Below are 19,312 nucleotides of genomic sequence, written 5' to 3' on the forward strand. Positions count from 1 at the left end.
ATATTTTCACTGTTTTATGAACTGATTTTCACTGATTTTCACTGTTTATGAACAGAATTAAGAAAGGAATCACTGGGTTGAACTTTACCTTAGCATGTGTGTATGATAAACTTTGTTTTTTTTGTTTGTTTGCTTGCTTGCTTGTTTTTGTTTGGGAGATAAGTTTTCATTATGACCTAATTTGAAATGAAATGAGGAACTAGGAAAGAGAGATAACAGGATTGAGCAAATCAAAGGACATGAAGGCAGATTGCAGGGACTCCCAAGTAACTGTGCCTTACACCTGCCCTTATCAACCCTAAATTGGCAACACTGTGTGCAGTTGGATCCCTGGGTTAAGAAGCTAAGATGTTGAGACTCGTCTAAAATTAATAATCCCCCTTCAGACAACTAAAGTGAAGTCTAAAGCTGAGGGAAATGACAGCTTTGTTCACTTGGAACTGGGTGAGCAGCCACTGTACTTCTTAGGAAGAGCAATCCTCGCTCTTCACCCCAGCCGGGCTGACTATTAATTCAAGCTGCAATCCCCTATAGCCAGTCATCATGCTCGGGTGCAGCGTCATATGTACACCAAGCAGAAACACAGGCAGCAGGGCTCTCAGGTGACTAATAGGATGTATTGGGAAAAATTACTTTGAAGTACACTAAAGATCTCAGCATTTTTAGAAATGGATTAATTTGCCTCTGTTGAAATGTACAAAGTGAAACGATGTCTGGGTAAAGCTTGAGTATCAAACAGCGGCATCCTGAAGCAGCTGTGACCTGGGAACTCTTCTCCTGTCTCTAATATTTGATGGGATTTAAATTGGGCCCAGAGAGAATTAACAGTCTAGAGTGCACATCATTTTCCTCCTGGAGAGTCACTGCTTCTCCCCTTGTGATGTAGAAAGATTTAGAGTTGGTGGGGGCGGGGGCGGTCTTCTACACTATAAAGCCATGTATGTAGAATGCCATGTGCAGGGTGCTGGCCTGGAGGATAGCATCCATGATGAACTGTATGTGAGTGGTGCCCCCTAGAGTTAAACAGTGTCAAGGCTCTGGATAGACTATAGAAACCATAATTGCTTCACTAGGTAGATCTTAGAAATGAGCAAAGACATTGAGTCTCTTTAAGCTAAAAAGCTCAACTTGGTCATAATTTTTTTGGCTGGGCATTTTCATTGCCAACAGATTCCCAATAAGTGAGGATTGAATGGGGTGAATACCAAAGCCAGTCATAGGTCATTATTGATACTGCAGACTAAAATGGCCAACATCACAAGAAAGGTTTACTAACAATCTTTGGGTTGAGTAAGCCTCTCTCTTGGGTGTTTCTTAGTATTTCTTATATTGTGGCCCTGGCTCTGGAAGTATCAAATCTTGTCAATGCAAAAGGACATACAAGATTTTTGTTTGTTTGGTTGGTTGGTTGGGTTTTTTTTTTTTTTTTTTTTTTTTTCTAAAAAGAGTTCGTGAAAAGAATTTTAACTTAGTGATAAGGAAAAGGCTCAAGTAACTATTTAGCTTCTATTCGGTAATTTTTAATTTGTTAATGCATTGATGGATTTCAGAGTGTCACAGTTTTATCTCAAATAATTATCATAGTGTTTTGCTGATGATACAGGATTATAGTTTAGCACACAGGATAAAATCGGTAATGTAAAAGCAACATCTAGTGTCACAATCGCTTTCTATCCAAAATGCTCACTAATAGAGCCTTTGCTGTGCGATTGAAAAGCACTGTAATGGTTTGCAGTTTACAGGGGGCATCATTTTTAAGGTAGCAGTGTTGAGCAACATTCCTCTGTTGTTTATCAGTGTGCTCTAGAGAAGCTAAAAGCACAGATGCCAGGAAACACTGTAGTTGAAAGGACATGCTGTCCAGCACATGCTGTTCTCTCTGCCCTAAGTGCCTCCTGCCATGCACTGCTACCTCAGAGCCCACCCCAGAAACAGGGCCCAACCTCAGTGTCCTCTTTTGAGGAGCTTCCATGATCCCCTACAATCTGAAGAGATTTTTTCCCGTCTCTGACTCCTGCAGTTCTTAGTTGTTCCATCCCTACTATTTTTCACCCTCTTGCTTTGGGTTATTTGTTTTCATCTTGAACTTTGGATTGTGGTGTGTGTGTGTGTGTGTGTGTGTGTGTGTGTGTGTGTGTGTGTGTGTCTGTCTGTCTGTCTGTCTGTCTGTCTGTCTGTCTGTCTGTCTGTCTGTCTGTCCACCTACTGATCTTCGGTGTGTGTGGCAGGGTGAAGGGGCAGTGTGATCTTTCATTTTTTTTTCAAATGTCACACTGTCTAACACATGGCAAATGCCAAATTGTTTTTAGAACAATCAAGTTTATTAGGCTATTTATGATGGTTTACTTGGCATATGTTTTACTTAGGATTTTAATTATTTAGGTGTTTTATTTATAATTTTTTTGAAATTACCTGTCCACACTCTATAGTCATACCACCCTGCACACGGCCCATCTTGTCTGACATTAACTAGACATAGCTGTTTCCCTCATGACATGGCTGAACACATCAACACCTAAGGTAGTGGAGAAAGTGACACCATAGTTTAGATTAAATATTTTCTCTAATCCGGGAAACAGTTTTACTTATTTCATTAAACACAGATCAGTTCTGTAAGTAAAGAATTGGGTACTCGTTTGCATTTCCTTATACAGAGAACACAATTTGAAATCATGAAGGGAGACCAAAGACATCTCTCTGAGGCAGAAAGTAGAACTCAGGTGAAACCCAGAGGTGAGAGCACCATAGAGTTGAAAATTGTCCCACTGGGAATGATTTGTTACATTTTTAGTTTTAAATCAAAACCTTGTCTAATTCATGATTTTTTTAAAATGTGGACCAATGAGGTTCTGAGAAATGTTGAGGATTTGAGAAATCAAAGGGACTTGGTACCAAAGGGAATCAATGGAAGAAAATGTATCCCTGGATGTCATTTCTTGTGAAAGCTATTTTACCAGGGGACAGTGGGTATTCTAGGAGCTACAGAAGTGACCCTGAAATATGAGCCTTAGATTCCTATCAGTTTCTAGGTGGAGGTCAGCATGGTCATTCCAGCAGCCCTTTGTATATCTGCCAGTTCTTCCCAGGGGCTTTCTTCTTTCTTCTCCTTTTTGAGTGCTCAAGCTCAAACCCAGAGCCCTGTGCAACAAAGCATGTGTCTTAGTGCCAAGCCACATCCCCAAGTATTGCTTACTGCCAGGTGGGATTACAGCAGCTCATTTGAAGCCATTTGCACTGGATAGCCATTGCCTGCTGACCAGTCACTGGGCTGTAATGACTGTCAGCCTGGCCAAGCAAGTCCATTGTTGACTGAGTTTGATTGTGGGGTCACCTGGTGCCATGAGTTTTCTGGCTGTTGTCCTTGCCTCTGTCACTCCTCAGTTAAGGTGCCTCCTTGCTAATGAAGTAGGGTCAGTGTTGTTGCTATTTAACAGTGTCTCACTTTCACTTGAGGATTTGCCCAGGAGGCAGAAGCTGTTGACATTGCCTCAGATGAAACACTGAGGATAGCAAATTGCCATGAACCAAAAACGCCAGAGGGAAGTAGAAGTGTGCCAAATAAGAGGGAGGGGTGCCTGCCACTCTCCCTGTTCAGAAATAGGCCACTTCACTCTCCTCAGACACCAGTCAGTGGGAGCCAAGGACCCCAAGGCCTACTTCTCCATGTCCCAAACTCAGAGAAAGTGGGTCACATTGTGGAGAGCCCTTTCTATCTTGACACGCACGCACGCAGTGTGGTATCACTTAGCTGGATCTTTATCTCAAGTGCTAACTGATGTTGTTAACTTTCTGCCCTGATGCCAGGAAATAGTAATGAGGAAATCACACTCTGTTCATCTTGTACTTGGAAGTTATATTTAGAGAATCGTGTTCTTGAGCCAAAGCGCACTAAATAACCCTAAACTACTCAGTGCACTTGAAGAGATGAGGCCTTGAAATGTCTCCTTGGAACCTTGCACAGTGCCTATTGACTGTAATCCTAACACTTGGGAAGTAGAGGCAGGAGGGTCAGGAGTTCAAGGCCAGCCTCTGCTGCATAGTAAGTTGGAGACTAGGCTTGGCTTCACGAGACTTTCTAAAAATTACAAAGGGGGGGAGGGTAATCCTAGTGCCTTGTAGAAATTGACATAAAACTAAAAAGTAGACTTCAGGGCTTTCTTAGCTGTTCATTAAAAGGATTGAGCCTAAAGTATTATCTTCCTCCAAAATTAGGTAGCTGTTCCTATTCATAGACACTTCAGTGGAATTAAGGTCTAATCCCTTACTGTCTTGTAACTTTTCAGTTCTAGCAAAATTACAATGTAAACTTAGTGCAGGTGTATGGAGATATGTAAGGGCATATAATTAAATAGATATAAACATCTAAGCACTTCCTATCTACTTAATGCCTTCCTAGATACCCTATGTAAGTGTGGATGAGTTATCTGCCTTTAGTATATATAATTTCTTGTTTTAAAGACACTGGCTGATAATGCAGCCAGGCACAGGATCCCAAGAGGATCATGTGAGCTAATTCATGCAGTGTACGCTCATCCTGGAACAGTGCTTGGGAACATTAGTCATCACTGTTATTTCCATGATACATTTTTAAATTTTCATTTATTTCCCTAGTTTATAACTATTGTTTTAGTGTGTTTTTTCTGTTGCTGTGATAAACACTGGGACCAAGAGCAACTTAGAGGGAAGACACATTTATTTCAGATCACACTCTTGGGTCATAATCCAAGATTGAGGGCAGTCAGGGCAGGAACTAAAGCAGGAACCAGTAAGGAACTCTGCTTGCTGGCTCACTGTGGACCTTCTGTTCAGCTGTCTTTATTATACAGCCTAGAACTCCAGCCTAGGAATGGCACTTCCCACAATGGACTGGGCCTCCTACATCAATTATCAGTCAAGAATATGCCCCATAGATATGATTACAGGCCTCTCTGATCAAGGCAATCACCCAGCTGAGACTCCCTCAGAAGATAACTTTGGCAGCCAAAGCTGACTAAAACTACCCAACTACGCTTGGTTTCACCTTTCTTTGCTAATAAGTGGAAGTCTAATAATGCTTTTTCTTTTTCCCTGGATTTTTTTTAACCTTGGCAAAAGATATGAGAAATCTCTGAGCACACTAAGTAAGAGCAACGGGTAAGTCAGTGAAGAGCTGAAAACATAATGGTGGGAACATACTAAGAAAGAAATACTTCCAGTTAGTACAGGCCTTGGGTAACAAAAGTCACTGGTGTGTTTTTAATTGTAATGCAAAATAAACCTTTCCTTAGATGACACTTCTACCAACTGTAATGTTTTCACACCCATTCCCTAGCCCAATTGGAAAACACACACACACACACACACACACACACACCAACAATGTCAAAGAGCTCTGAAAAACCAATGAGTTCCATCTCCAGTGGGACAGCAGGATGTATAGAGCATTCAACTCATTGCATCTTTTCCTCATGTTCAAACTGCTATAATGCTCAGCAAGATCACCTACCTTCATCTCATCATTTATGCATTCAGCAAAACTAGGCTTTTCTCCCTTTGTGGTACACAAGTAATGGGGACATTGAAGTGATGTTTCCCAGCTCCAGTTCCACGGAAACAAGTATGCTGAATAGCTAAAGATAGTGAAGTTATGTGTGCTGTTTGAGTTGGAACAAACAAGCCAGGAAGTTAGGGAAACATTACAGTACACACACACACACACACACACTCACACACACACACACACCACAGCTTGAGATGGCTTAGGCAAATATGGCATTTTAGAAGAACACTCTATATTGAGTAATGACCAGGAAACTTGATTGGTTCCATTTACACAAAAAAGTACAGGACCAATAATGACTGTTTCCAGGAACTCGGGCTATTACTATAATCAGAGCATTTTTGTTCTCTCAATATTCCTCACTCATAATTTTACTCCACAAGAAGCCCATATTCTCCATGCTTCCTTGTTTATTGTCCTTTTCTCATACTTAGTCAATAAATATAATAAATACCTATTATAGGAATCCTCCTCACTTGAAGTCTGTAGCATTTGCTGGAGAATTTTATCTCTGTGATACCCTGCTCCCCAAGGCAGTACACTCCACTCTCATTGGCCTCCCAATGTAGATATTCTACCAAGTGGCCATTGTGACCCTCCCCGCTTTCCAGCCATACCCTCACCAATGCTTTCCCTAAGTCAAAATTCTCCCACTGAAAGTGCACTTTCCTCTACCAATTTATGTGTAACTCTTCCTTCAAATCTTTGGTCAAAAGCTGCCAACTTTTGGAAGTCACGATCAAGGCTACTCCTCTCTGCTCCCCTTTGGTTTTGTTCTGCATCCCCCATAACACACTTTGCTGTGTTCCTCATGAATGGATATGCATTGCATCTATTATCTCATAGACCTATGAAGCTTTGCTCACCTTGACCACCTTTAGACACACACAGATTCTAATGAAAACTGTTGTAGGAAAAATTATTAGGTTAAAAATCCTCTAATAAAGCCCCATCTTGTATATATAAAATTTCTCATGTATGTCACTTTATAGCTGTCATTATACCTGCTATGTCTTGTTTTATTTTTACTATTATATGCATGTTTTTATCTTTCAGTCTTTCCAGAATTAAATTCAAATGAATTTAGTTTTTATTTCTCAGTATGTACGGTAAACAAGATGCCAAAAGACCTTGTTTAGATGGAAGGCAACTTTCCGAATGTCGGTAAAGTAACTAAGTGTCTTCTAGGTTTATTGTAATTTGGTGTTGTCTCTTGTCTCACTTTCTCCTTCCTTTGATCTGCTATTGAAGTCACAGTGCTACGTATGTTTTATGTACAAGAGCTTTGATGTGAGAGTCACATCTGAGATCAAGGATTGTCCTTAGCTCCCTTGTGGCATGAGCTATAATTGGAACTGGAACCATCCAAGATGGCATACTAAGTGCATTCAGATATCTCCAAAATGTAGTGCCATCTTCATTCAGCAGCATCTATTTACATGCTGCTTTGTCACTCTAGTGGATCTCAGAGCAGAGACCACGGGAAACTAGGCACAGAGCAGACAGACTTTCAGCTCGTGACCGGTGATTGCGGAAGTCCATCTCTACAAGTGTGAATAGGATACTTGCTGCAAATGCTACCAGCAAAATCTTGAGAAAGCAGGCTCCCTGGCATGAGCCAAAGTGGGAGGGCACTGCTAACCAATCTCATGTCCTGGTCCTAAGGTTCACTCATGTAACTTCTAGGTCATTATGGAGCAAGGTTTGCTATGTTGAAAACCTCTTAGTTTTATAAATGCCAGAAATGTAGTCAAGCTCTGACTTGTAAATGTCTGTGGTGCCTATGATTGATTGTAATTTTTTCCTGCATGCTCATCCATCTTGGTGTTTGTAAGTAGCAACAAATGAGCCTGATTTGTTCTCCTTTGTAGAGCCAGGCCGAGGCCCACTACAAAGGAAGTAAACATGCCAAGAAGGTCAAAGCACTAGAGGCAACGAAAAATAAACCCAAAATGGTTTCTTCCAAGGACAGCGCAAAGGCTAATCCCAGCTGCTCCATCAGGCCAATCACAGGCGACAGCTCTGACAAATCAGGTCAATGACACTTTTTGTTCTTTGGCATTGTTGTGTTCCTCCTACCCCACCCACCTTCCCCAACCCCATTTTCCTCCCCCTTGGATGTTGCATGTTACTCTCCATGATTTATTTTGTAATATGATGTTTGCTTCACAAGAAGGAATATGTGTTAGCACAGAATGTAAACATTTGATATGTTGCCATTCCATGTTGTGAAATATATGCATTTAAATATGTGTGTATATAAGTATATATTGGCCACATGTTCAGACAAGCATCAAGTAATGGATATAAAACAGTGGTATTCCCTCTTTCCATTCCTTTTGTGTTTGGTTTGTGTTGCAGGCTTTTTTGGAAAGAGATTCTTAAGCTTGTTAATAATAGTTTTTTTTTTTTTATCTTATAATCTCAGTGAAGAGTTGGGGGTGACATTATCAGAGAGAATGACATTAGTGGGTATGAAAATGTGCTTAGAAGTAACAGATTCTGACTTCCTAACACCTTTGTGAAGCTCTTCTCTGAATTACAAATTGACCCAAATAATTTAAAGGAATTATTTACAACGCTGTGAATTGCTTAACAGAAAGTCTTAATATACAATTAGAAATGTGCTGTTGATGGAAAAGCCTCATAAGAAAATTCTTTAATCCGAACCTGTATTATCTGAGTAAGTCATTTCAGTGCAAAACAAAATTCTCTCTCTCCTTTTCAGTGTGGGTACCATGAAATTGGATGTTGATAGGCTCCCCTCTCACAGCTGCCCTTGGGACCCATAATGGATTTGTCATCCTGTTTTAGTGGCTGGCTGAGGAACAGTGTCTGTTAAAGGACACTGGGAGGACGTGTCCCTTTCTTTATGTTTGATTCTGGCATTCAAGACTTCTATGTTGTGGGAAATGCACACTTCAGGTTCTCTCCTGATCATCAAAACCCCTGTAGCACTTGAGGAGGAAGCTGAAGAACGCTTACCCATGACTGCCCAGGGCCATTGGAGACCAGCAAATCCATCACTGTAAAAGGAGAGTTCAGAAAGCCTCTTCTAATAAGAAAACTATGTACAAAGGAGACATTACTGCTTAAGTCCCGTAGTTGCTGGCTCCAAAAGCATGGACTTAAGCCTAGAATTAAACAACCAAATTTGGTGTTAATAACAATGATTCTTTGTGCTTTATATGATAAGGGTCACCAAATTATCTTATCAGAGAAACATGGTAAACACTGGATTGTTACATAGCACTTCTAACCTTATAAAGGACAAAACCCCTCTGTAGACAAATATAAAACCTAATATTTAAGCTGTGTCTAAGGCAGTTATTAACATAGACACCAAACTCTATCTCCATGAGTGCAATTTCACAGCCAGCATCACAGCTTGTGGTGAGGCCTACATGAAGACAGTTATCTGCTAGGGTTTGCCCTGTGTTTGGAAGAGCAGAGTCCATCATCCCCTGACTTCCTGCCAGCTTTCATTTCCCACAGAATATTGTTGCCTTTATGAAGCAACACCCTGCCAAAGGTCTTATTACCTGAACTGTGGTCTTTACCTCCAGCAGAACTTACAAGTAAAATGATAAAATAACGGAGGTTAGTGTCACCCCGTTCCTTCAGTTTATTTTGTGGCTTGAGCTAATCAAAGAGTCAGTGGGCTCTATAAATACTCCAGCGTCGCAATCAAATGTGCTCAGTGTTTCGCTGAAACCCTGTCAGCATTTGAGAATTGTGTTTGCTCTAAGGACAGTAGTAAAAGGTATGAGTGGAAAGCAAAGTAGAAAGAGTCAAAGCATAGAGGGCATAGAATCAAGGACACAGCAATGTGGACATAGAAAATGCAAATGAGAGAGACCAGGTTATAGCCACAGCCTCTCTTAGGCCTGTAGGGTACCCACTGAAGACTGTTGAAATATATTGCAACAATTCAAGGTTTTTCTTCCAACCATTTGAATGTTAGTATTCACCAAGGACTTATGTTCCTGAAACAAAGAGACCTCCTGGGCAGCTGTTTGTCTGGTGAGCTATTAGAACAATCTAGAGTCAAGGATGCCTGGGATCTAAACAAAGAAAGAAAGCTAAGGTTCAGGAGAAACCCTGGGGGATGAGAGTGGAGAGATGAAAACAGAAATCACAATGACAGCATCTCTAAGGTATACGTGAGGCAGTCTTCAACCCGGCAGTCTCAGCTTTCCCTGTCAGGGTACTGCATACCCCTGCCCTAGTACCTGTAGTCTCTAGGCATGTAGCTCTCAGTGTAAAACTCTTTAGATTTGCACCAGCAATAAGGGAAATATTTGTATTTGGGAGCACTCATTTTCCATGACACCTTACTCAAAATCTACATATTTGCAAACACACTGATTAGATTACTCGTGGTTTGTGTAAGTATTAATGTAAATGAAATATGTTGTTTCCATGAGAGCTAACAAAACACCGGCATCAGTTGGGAGCAGTATTTTAAAATAATTGAGTTGTACTTGTTAGATGTATGTTCTTCCCCTTTAGCTGAAACTCATTTCTAAACAAGAATTCCTTTGTCTTTTGTAGAATTTCCAAATAAGGAAATTAGAAGCTTTGTCCAAGTAGAGACTATGATCTAAATAACATAACCAGCCGTTAATTACTTACCTCGTAGTTCTAAGCCCTTGAACTAACTGCTCCTGTGGCTTTGCTATTATTAAAGATTCTAGTCTGTATCTCTCATTCATTTAAAATCCTGTTTGGGAAAAACAGAAGACAAAAAAAAAATGTCCTTTATAAATGACCTGGGTAGAATAGGGCAAGAGAGAATAGGAAGAGGAACAGTGACTTGTGATGCTTAGCTGGCCAAAATGCTTTGTCAGACAACATTGCCTCTAAAGAGTTAGCTAAAACTGAGTCCGCCACAGGGACTGCACGCCTGATAGTCAAGTCCTGTGAGACTGAAATTCCCCAGCAGTTTTGTTTTGTTTTTTTGTTTGTTTGTTTGTTTGTTTGTTTTTTTCTGAATGAACAGTCCCCTTCAACTGGTTTTAGTGTTTGGATGAGAAGTCAGCCATCTGACTTCTGAGATGCTGGCTTCCAACGACATAGACAACTATTATATCCACAGAATTTACTAATCCAACTTCTAGTCTCATATTTTAGTATCATCTTAGCAGCAGGATGTTATGTATGGGAAGCACATTTTGAAGGAAAATAAAGAGTTGGGCATTGAAGGAGACAGCTTTCGGGAGAGCAGCTTTCCGGGATTCATTGAGTACCATTGAACATGAGATGAGGATGTGGAGTATTTCCTGAGAAACATGGAGGCCCTGAAGACCCCCCTCTTGATCCTTCATGCTACCCAAGAGTTTGATCGGTGTAGTTTAAGATGTGTACTCCCCATCTTGCAGGGGTTGGGGAAGCCTTCCTACCTGCAACTTTGACACTTGGTATAACCATTTCTCTCTTTTATGTTATATTTGGAGACATAATTTGGCTCATGTTGAATCTGGGTCTGTACAATACAGAGAGATTTGTTATAATAGAGCCAACAGATATAAAAATGTCAGAATGACATGGCAAGCTCTCTGAAGCTGTCTCTCGGGTCAGTAAACAAAATAGGTTTAAACTACAATAGCAGGTGTCTCATTTATAGGAAATTCCAACTGCATGATTTTTGAAGGGCTAAAGAAAGTTGAGGAAGAAAAACTGCCCCCACTCAATCCTTAGAAGCTGAAGTAGAATTAAATGTAAAAATACAGACAAATAGCTTTCTGGTCTCCCAGGATCTGCTCCCACTTTTAATGATGCTTCAGTGGGCGTTGGAAGCATAGTGAGGTAGGGGAGGGAGGGAGTGGTTGGGGAGAATTAGGGTCAGAACACAGCAAGCATTAGGCAGCTTCAGGAAGACAGCTGGAACAGATAGGCCAGACACTGCACCCAAATCTCTCTCTGGAGTTCAAGTGTCCTGATGGCATGAGACACCTCCCATTCCTGTGATGATAAGCTCCACAGATCACACTGAAGACTCTTTTTTAGCATTTCAGAACATGTAATAGGTTCAAATTCACAGAGCCTTTGAAGGAAACCTTATTTCTTACAAATAACAAATCATCTACATAATCAGCCATGTTCCATAATCCTAGGCTTTGTAATAAGGCCTTCTAAAAATTAATCAACTATTAAAACAGAGGAAAACATTCCTGATTTAAAGTATGTATGACTTGGAACTAAGTAGGCTTTTAAATGATTGCTCTCCAAACAAAGGAAAGCATGAGGAATGATCTCCAGTGTCCGACCAAATTTACACATGCAATTAAGAACAAAAACAAAGGACCCAGCATGTTCTGCATGAAATACAACCATAGGGGCATTATAAACATGCATGGTTTATAAAATGCAGACACATAAATGTTTTCATTTCATGTGGACCCTTCAGGAACCTTGCAACAAGTAAGACCAAAATCCATTTCCACCTTTTCTTCAGTCATGCAACCAGCTGGATTTGCATACAGTTGGTTATCCTCCATACTGTAGTATAATATAGTATGCATGTATGTGTTGGTCAGATGAGGGGCTACAAAAAAGCATAGAAAGATTTTTTCCTCCTTTAAGTGATTTTCAGTGTTAGAACATTTTAAAATTAGGAGTTAGTGATATAAAGATAAATAATACGCAATCACCACCACCTTCAAATTGCTCCCCAGAATATGGTATCAGTGAAGAAGCAGAAACTGGAAAAGTAGAGCATCTTGAGTGTGAATCTCCATGACCCAATTCCCAGCCAATCAGGAACTCAGGCTTCTTCTTCCAGGCTCCTTTGATCCCAATGGCTTCTAACTTCTCTGAGTTAGAATAACACACACAAGAATGCCAGGGGATAAAGCCGGGTATCACCAAAGAACTGTTTCCCAGAATTAGAGAGTAGGAGTATACTTTACCCTTCAGTGGCCATTGACACGTCAGGTACTCCCAGTGACTGTGAGAGGGATATCATACATTGCTCTGTTGATAATCCTAAAATTCTTGTGTGGCTGTTGCCTGCAGTGCTGAACAGTAAAGGAGAAAGCTTTATTTTGGCAGTGATGGACTTTTTTATTTCAGGGGAAATTTGAATAAAACTATTCACTTCAGGTAAATGGCATATGAAAAATGTTCTTAAAGCTCCAGCTTGACAACTGTAGACTCTGCATGCCTAGAGACAGATAATGCTGAATGTGATGAGTCCAGGCTCAGAAAGGACTCTGCCAGTGTGGCACAAACTTTACCCTGCCTCCAAACAGGTGCATTTTGTTCATCTTCAGCGCTGTCCACATTCCTAACAGAACTTAAAACCATTCCATTGAAAACACAGGCAGTGTGGACACGGGGATTGTTTTGTTTGTTTTGCACCCATGATTTTTGGAGACTGTGAGATGGTAGTGGAGGTGCCAGGGTAGGACACCTCAGCACTGCTCATCGTAATTGTTAGCTTGTGAGGGTTTTGCATGATGGCCATTCCTCAGGTGTGAACCAAGAGAGCTGTTATCACCTCCTACATAGTTAACTGTAATTTGCCTAGGAAGGCTTGTCATTGAGTTGAGTATGTTCACCCTATTGCCTCATGAAAGAACATCTTCAATTTTGCCAAAGAGTGCTTCTCACAAAGACTCATCTCTTTTAGGGGGTCATCCAGTGTGTTCAGTAGTTTTAATATGTTGTTACAAATGGAGCCAAGTTTTCCAAAAGGCAGCTTTTGATTTCCTCTGACAGCCTCTGGATCCCATCTGTTAGCCAGCAAGGTCTTCCTAAATGTGCTGTCTCCCCTCCTGTATCCAGCAATAGGACCTTGTGCTGTTAAATGGAAGAAAATGATAGTTTCTTGACCTAATGGTGCCTGTCATTCATAGACAAATGCCATCATAAATTTGCCATACATCTACCAAATCCAGGAAGCCAAGATTTAGTAACCCTCATAAAGTAATAGATTAACTACATTTATGACAAACATCTTAAGCCTTAGATTCTGGGGTACAATCACGTAGAACATAAGTGCACCCCATCTGTCTGAAGAGAACAGACATTTATACTAAAGCTCCTATACTCATAAAATGCTCATACATCATGAAGACTTTCAAAGGAAGTCACACAAATGAAACTCCCTCCATCTCTGCTCATGTGCCCTGAGTATGACAAGAGCAACCTGCCAGGGGAAGCCAACAGCTCTTCAGACATTTGTCTCCACTGGAAGCTAACTTCAGAAACTTCTGACCATTTGCAGTAGCTTCAAGGAAAATAATGCCAAGGGTTTACTGTCACGCTTTCTGCTTTTAAAACTGCCTTCTGGTGTTGCTTTGAAAGAAAAAAAGAAAGAAAGAAAACCAGAAAAAAAGTGAGACTGATTTATGATCGACTAGTTAACTCATGATTTTCTGGGGACATGTAAACTATGTCCCCATCCCATAAACTATGGGTTGTGCTTCATTAAGCTGATCACCTTTATATACTTTCTCATGTTCAGCCCTTTCTTTGTTTCAACTTGTATTCATCTCTGTGACTACCTTTATTCACAACATTTCTGCATTGAAAAGCCACTGGAATGTAAAAGACTTTGTACACTCACTGAATAATTTTGTATAACCACAAATGCCCTTGAGATTTCAACAAAGGTTATTATTTATATTTTAATGGCATTCCTCTTATTTGCTTCAGGAAAAAAATTCGCTTGTTGTGGCATATTTTTCTGACAAGGGCGGCTGCTCACACAGAGCTACTCAATACGTATTTTATATTCTGTGTGCAAGGCACATATATGAGACAGTTTTCTAGGATTCTGGGCCCAATTCTAATAACATATCTAGTGCCACACAAAAAATAAAAAAAAAAAAATTTCTGGAACTTTTCAGTAGATTCCTTTCCTCAGGCTTGCTCGAGTAGGCCCAGATGCAGCTTGATCCTCTGCATGTATCGAGTGTCAGGCTCAGCCCCAGCAATGCCCAGTGGGGCTGATTTGGCACCCCTGCAGAATGTAAGGGCATTAAGGACATGGTTTCCTACTCTGAGAGTCCTAAGGATGTTGTGAGTTTCACAGGGGCCCAGGTAGAGCTTTGTTGTAGGGGCAGAGCTACCAGGTACCACTGTTACAGAAGAATTATGGGGTCAGGGACACCACAGGAAGAGGTTGATAGACAGTGGCCAGTGGAGCATTGGCAGCAGAGCCAGCCTCAAGATAGCTGAACTGTATAGTTCTAGTGTGTCAGCCTGCGAGAACACAAACACGAAGCCAGGCTTCAAACCCGTGAGAGACACAGCCGGGGCAAGCAAAGCCTAACTTCATTCTTCTTGCCTCTTTCCTCTTTCTAGAGTGATAATGTCTGTGTCAGACCTGCCCCACTGCTACATTTTAGAAAGAGCTCATTTAGATTCCACGGACTCCAAACTACAGGGAATTAACCTTCGGCTGAACTATGCCTTCTGTTCAGCCTCATCTGATTTCCAGGAGACTTTGGGCTTTGGACTTTTGAGTCTGGGATGAGCTAAGATTTTTTTTGAAGCAATTGGAATGGGATGAATGCATTTGCATGTGAGGATATGAGATTTGTGGGAACCAGAGGTGGAATGCTATAATTTGAATGTCACCTCCAAAGCTCATGATGAGTTCAGTAGCCACTGACATTGCACAAAGGCTTTCACCAGATTACACTGCCATGTAGAAAGTGGGCCTTCCTGGAACACCAGATTTTTCAGGTCCTTGACTCTAGACTTCCCAATCTCCAGAATAGAGAAATAAACTTAGTGTTGATAAAGCGCTCAGTTTATGATATTCTGTCACAATAGCAGAGAATGGAAGCAGACACAGCTACGCTAATGATAATTAACATATGACTAAGAACGTTTTGTGCCCACACTATGCTTTGTTTTATATATACTGTCTTACTTATGGGCTATATGCAAGTCTTCTGATGGATACAGGAGAGTGAGGCCTAGAGAAAGGGAGAAGAAACTTAGATGACTATATTCAGCTTTTAAGGTCAGTGCACACATCATCACCCAGGCCATCAGCTCTCATCTGCTCTCCCGTTATGCTCTAGCCTTTGGAAGAAGCTTTGTGGGCTATACTGCTGTATGTTTGTCTTTTGTCTTTTGTTTTTAAGGCTAGGGGGGGAATTTTTCTACTAAGTAACACTAGTTGAATTCTCTTATCTCAAAAAGATGTGTTATTCCTTTTCCCAACAACTGGTTTGCTGTCGTTTTTGTTTTGTTTTGTTTTGTTTTGTTTTGTTTTGTTTTTAATCAAGTTACCCTGAGCATGGTGCCACTAGCACTGGGAAGACTGAGGCCAGCCTGGTGGATGTAGCAAGTTCTAGGCCAACCAGGACTAGATAGTGAGGCTTGAAGTTATAAGTGGATTTTTATTATGATATGTTAATCAAGATGGGGTATTTGGGTGCCATTTACCTGCATTGCATCTATAGCACCATGAAAGGAAAGGAATATGAACCTCAAGTCAAACCCATTAGTCCTACCTCTCGTTGACTTCATATAATTCTGACAGAGCTGTGCTCTCAGACCTTCTATCTCCTCATCTCTAACATGGGAGCTTTAACACCTACCTCCTAGGATTGTCGGGATTAATGAGCTAAAACATGCTAGGTGCGTAGCAAAGTGCCTGCAAGGTAACAGGCACTCAATAAATGACAGCCATAGAAAGTAACCATTTGTTCACAGGTATTAGAGGCCCTGTCCCTGACTCTACCATCATTTCTTGTCACACTGACCTGCCATGGTGACCTGTTCTCCCATTCTGTTTATGTGCTTGTTTATTACCTCAGAGTAATTCTATGCATGTGTGTCTTCATTCCAGGACCTTGTGGCTTGATGAGCCCAGTGCCTTGTGAGACATTCGAAACGTGCAAGAGACCCCTTTTGGTCTTCCTCACATTTTTTTATGCAATGGGAGAAGTATTTCTCCATATGAGCCTTCCGCTGGCTTAAGTGCCCTCCTCCACACATGGCAGTCACGTAGGTAGTTTGCATCATATTTATACTATTAAGGAAAATTTCTTGGTGGAAGCCCTGGCCCCTGCCCTAGATGGTGAATGAGGAGCATGATACTAGTTAGCTCTGTTATCTTCCCAAGTCAATACAAAGGAGGCCAGGCACAGGTTGACAGACTCCTCTGTGTATGACTACAGTGTTGAACATAGGGATAACCCAACACACTTCCATTTGTTTAAAGAGAAATTTAGGTGTTGGATGTTGAGCAGTTGCTCAGGTTGGAGGCAGTCTTGGCTATTGAGATTCTAAAGGACATGGGCGATCTGAATGAGAAATAGGCCTCCCTGGCAAGTCCCAGATGGCATTTGTGTCAATCAGGAAGAATTTTGTCTGCTCATGTATTTAATCTCCAGCTATTAATGAAGCTTTCTTGGCATGTGATTATTTGGGCATTTATCATGGTCTGTTAATGACTTAACCTCTAAGTACACTTTTTACCTTTTAAATATGAAATAGCATAACTAAGTACTAGAATTACTTCTCACAATAGACTATGTTATTCTTGCTTTTTGATATTTGAATTTCTATCTGAATTTCATAAATTTTGCTAACTTAACTAGCAAAATGGCTATTAAGTTAAAATACCATTTTTTCCTAGCACGTCATTGTTCCTAGGTCTCTGTTAACAAATGATTTTACTCAGTATTGAAATGAATTGATGTGCAGTCATTTCCTTAGTGTTCATGAGGGACTGGTTCTGGGACCCCCCAAAGTATACTAAAATCTGCAGATGTTCAAATTAATTATACAAAACAGCAAAATGTTTGCACAGAACCTACATAAAGCCCCACTAATACTTTAAATCACCACAGAATATTAATGACACCCATAAATGCTATAGAAAAGGCTTTTAACTGCCTTTAGAGAATAATTATAAACAAATATCTATACATTTTCAATACAGATGTAATTCTTACCTGAATATTTTTGATCCATAGTTGGTTGAAATTATAGATGTAGAACCAAGGGTATGGAAATTGACTTCATGCATTTTGAGTTTAGGGAAAATTGTTTATTACTTTTTGGCCAGAATTATACCCAATTCCTTGGCTAACCTGGAAGATATAATGATTAATATCTACTTAAAAATATGGGACTGGGGGACAACTTAGTTGATGAAGTGCTTGTCTCGAAAGCACGAATACATTAGTTTGATCCCCAGAACCCACATAAAAAATGTGGGTCTCTCTGGCATATACTTATAGTCCCTGTGCTGGAGCTGGGGAGACAGCTGGATCCAGAAGGTTCACTGGCCAGCTAGCCACCCACTTGAGTTTCAGTGAGAGACCCTGTTTCAAAGGACAAAAAGTAGACAGTGCACTTGGGGAACAGCTCTACATACATGCATCTACATACATATACATGAACAACCACACACACACACACACACACACACACACACACACACACACACACGCATACATAATACATACAAAAATATTTTTTTCTGAGAAGTATTCTTTAAAAACCTGTTAGTACAACTGTTCTGCTTGGAGTGCTTATGGGGTTTAAATTGAGAGAACCTAGAGGAAAAGCATGGGGACCCTAGCGCCTACGTAGAAATCCAGCCATGGTGGCACATGTCTGTAATTCCAGCACTCTTGGGGGCAGGGGCAGAGAGACAGGCAGGCCTCTGGGGCTGGCCAGCCAATCTAGCTAAGTCAGCTGCAGCTTTAGTGAAAGACCCTGCCTCATACAATAAGGTAGAAAAATAATTGAGGAAGACACCTCATGCTGACCTTTGTCCTCTGCACACACTTACATGCACCTGTACACACGTGTGAATATATCCACAAACAAAATATAAAATGGAGAGACTACTTTCAGAAGTGATAGATGCAATGAAGAACCATAATAAGGTTCATTCCATTAGATCGGTGATTCCTTTCTGGAACAAGGAAACAATTATAAGTAAGAAAAATGTAACAATTATAAATAAGCATCATTCGTGAAGGTGCACGTGTTGTATTTGTATTACTGTAAAATGAGAACAAGGTTACTAATACCAAGGAAATTTTTTAAGCAAAACTATTTGTATTATGCATCTTAAAGGTAATAAAAGTAGTAGCATGAAAATAATGAGTGATGACTATTTAAGAGTCAGAGGATATTTTAAATTAAAATAATACAAAATGATATACATATGCATATGTAACATATATGCATATATCTGTTCCCTATATTCAGCATTGTGGCAAGGACTGGTGATTGAAGAGTCAGTATACCACAGAGCTTACCATATGGGCCACTGCCCAGTTACATATTTAAGACAATGAAAGTATAGGCAAGAAAGGAAAATCGAGTCCTGCTTAGACAGTAAGTGGAAGGATGAGTATGGACAGAAATGCAGGCAGAATTTCTGTGTGTCATGAATTCCTATGGCCAACTGATGAAACCTAGGGCTAGACTAATGCTTAGAAATCCCTATGACACAAACACAGCTGTCAGTTTTGGTTATGATATGCAAACGTAGTAATGATGCTGCCAATGTGTTCTACCTGAATTTAAAGGGATGGTAAACACGCACACTGTTCAAGTATTACAATGCTCATGTCCCCGAGGACGATTTGACATCCATTGGTGGCAAAGCTAAAGGCACTGCTAAGTCTGTCATGTTCATTTGAACCAAAGGAAATGCCAAATTTCAAAATATTTGCCAGGCAAAGTGTATATATCTTCAATTTTAGGCGCCTTGGGGCCCACAGAGCTCAGGTTAAGAACTCATGTTTAATTTGACAGAAACGGGGTTTCTTTCCCTGTCTATTC

At 40.5% G+C, this 19,312-nt stretch overlaps 1 protein-coding gene across 1 annotated transcript in view; it reads left to right on the forward strand.

Annotated features, from left to right (window-relative positions):
• The window catches only part of Znf385b (zinc finger protein 385B), a 298,652-nt gene that overhangs the window by 252,349 nt on the left and 26,991 nt on the right, over nucleotides 1-19,312 (forward strand). The window contains exon 5 of the mRNA XM_027420092.2: nucleotides 7,411-7,573. Coding sequence (XP_027275893.1) covers nucleotides 7,411-7,573 — 163 coding nt within the window. The remainder of the gene's footprint in view (nucleotides 1-7,410; nucleotides 7,574-19,312) is intronic.

The sequence above is a fragment of the Cricetulus griseus genome, chromosome 6 (genome assembly GCF_003668045.3).
Source record: "Cricetulus griseus strain 17A/GY chromosome 6, alternate assembly CriGri-PICRH-1.0, whole genome shotgun sequence".
Classification (NCBI taxonomy): domain Eukaryota; kingdom Metazoa; phylum Chordata; class Mammalia; order Rodentia; family Cricetidae; genus Cricetulus; species Cricetulus griseus.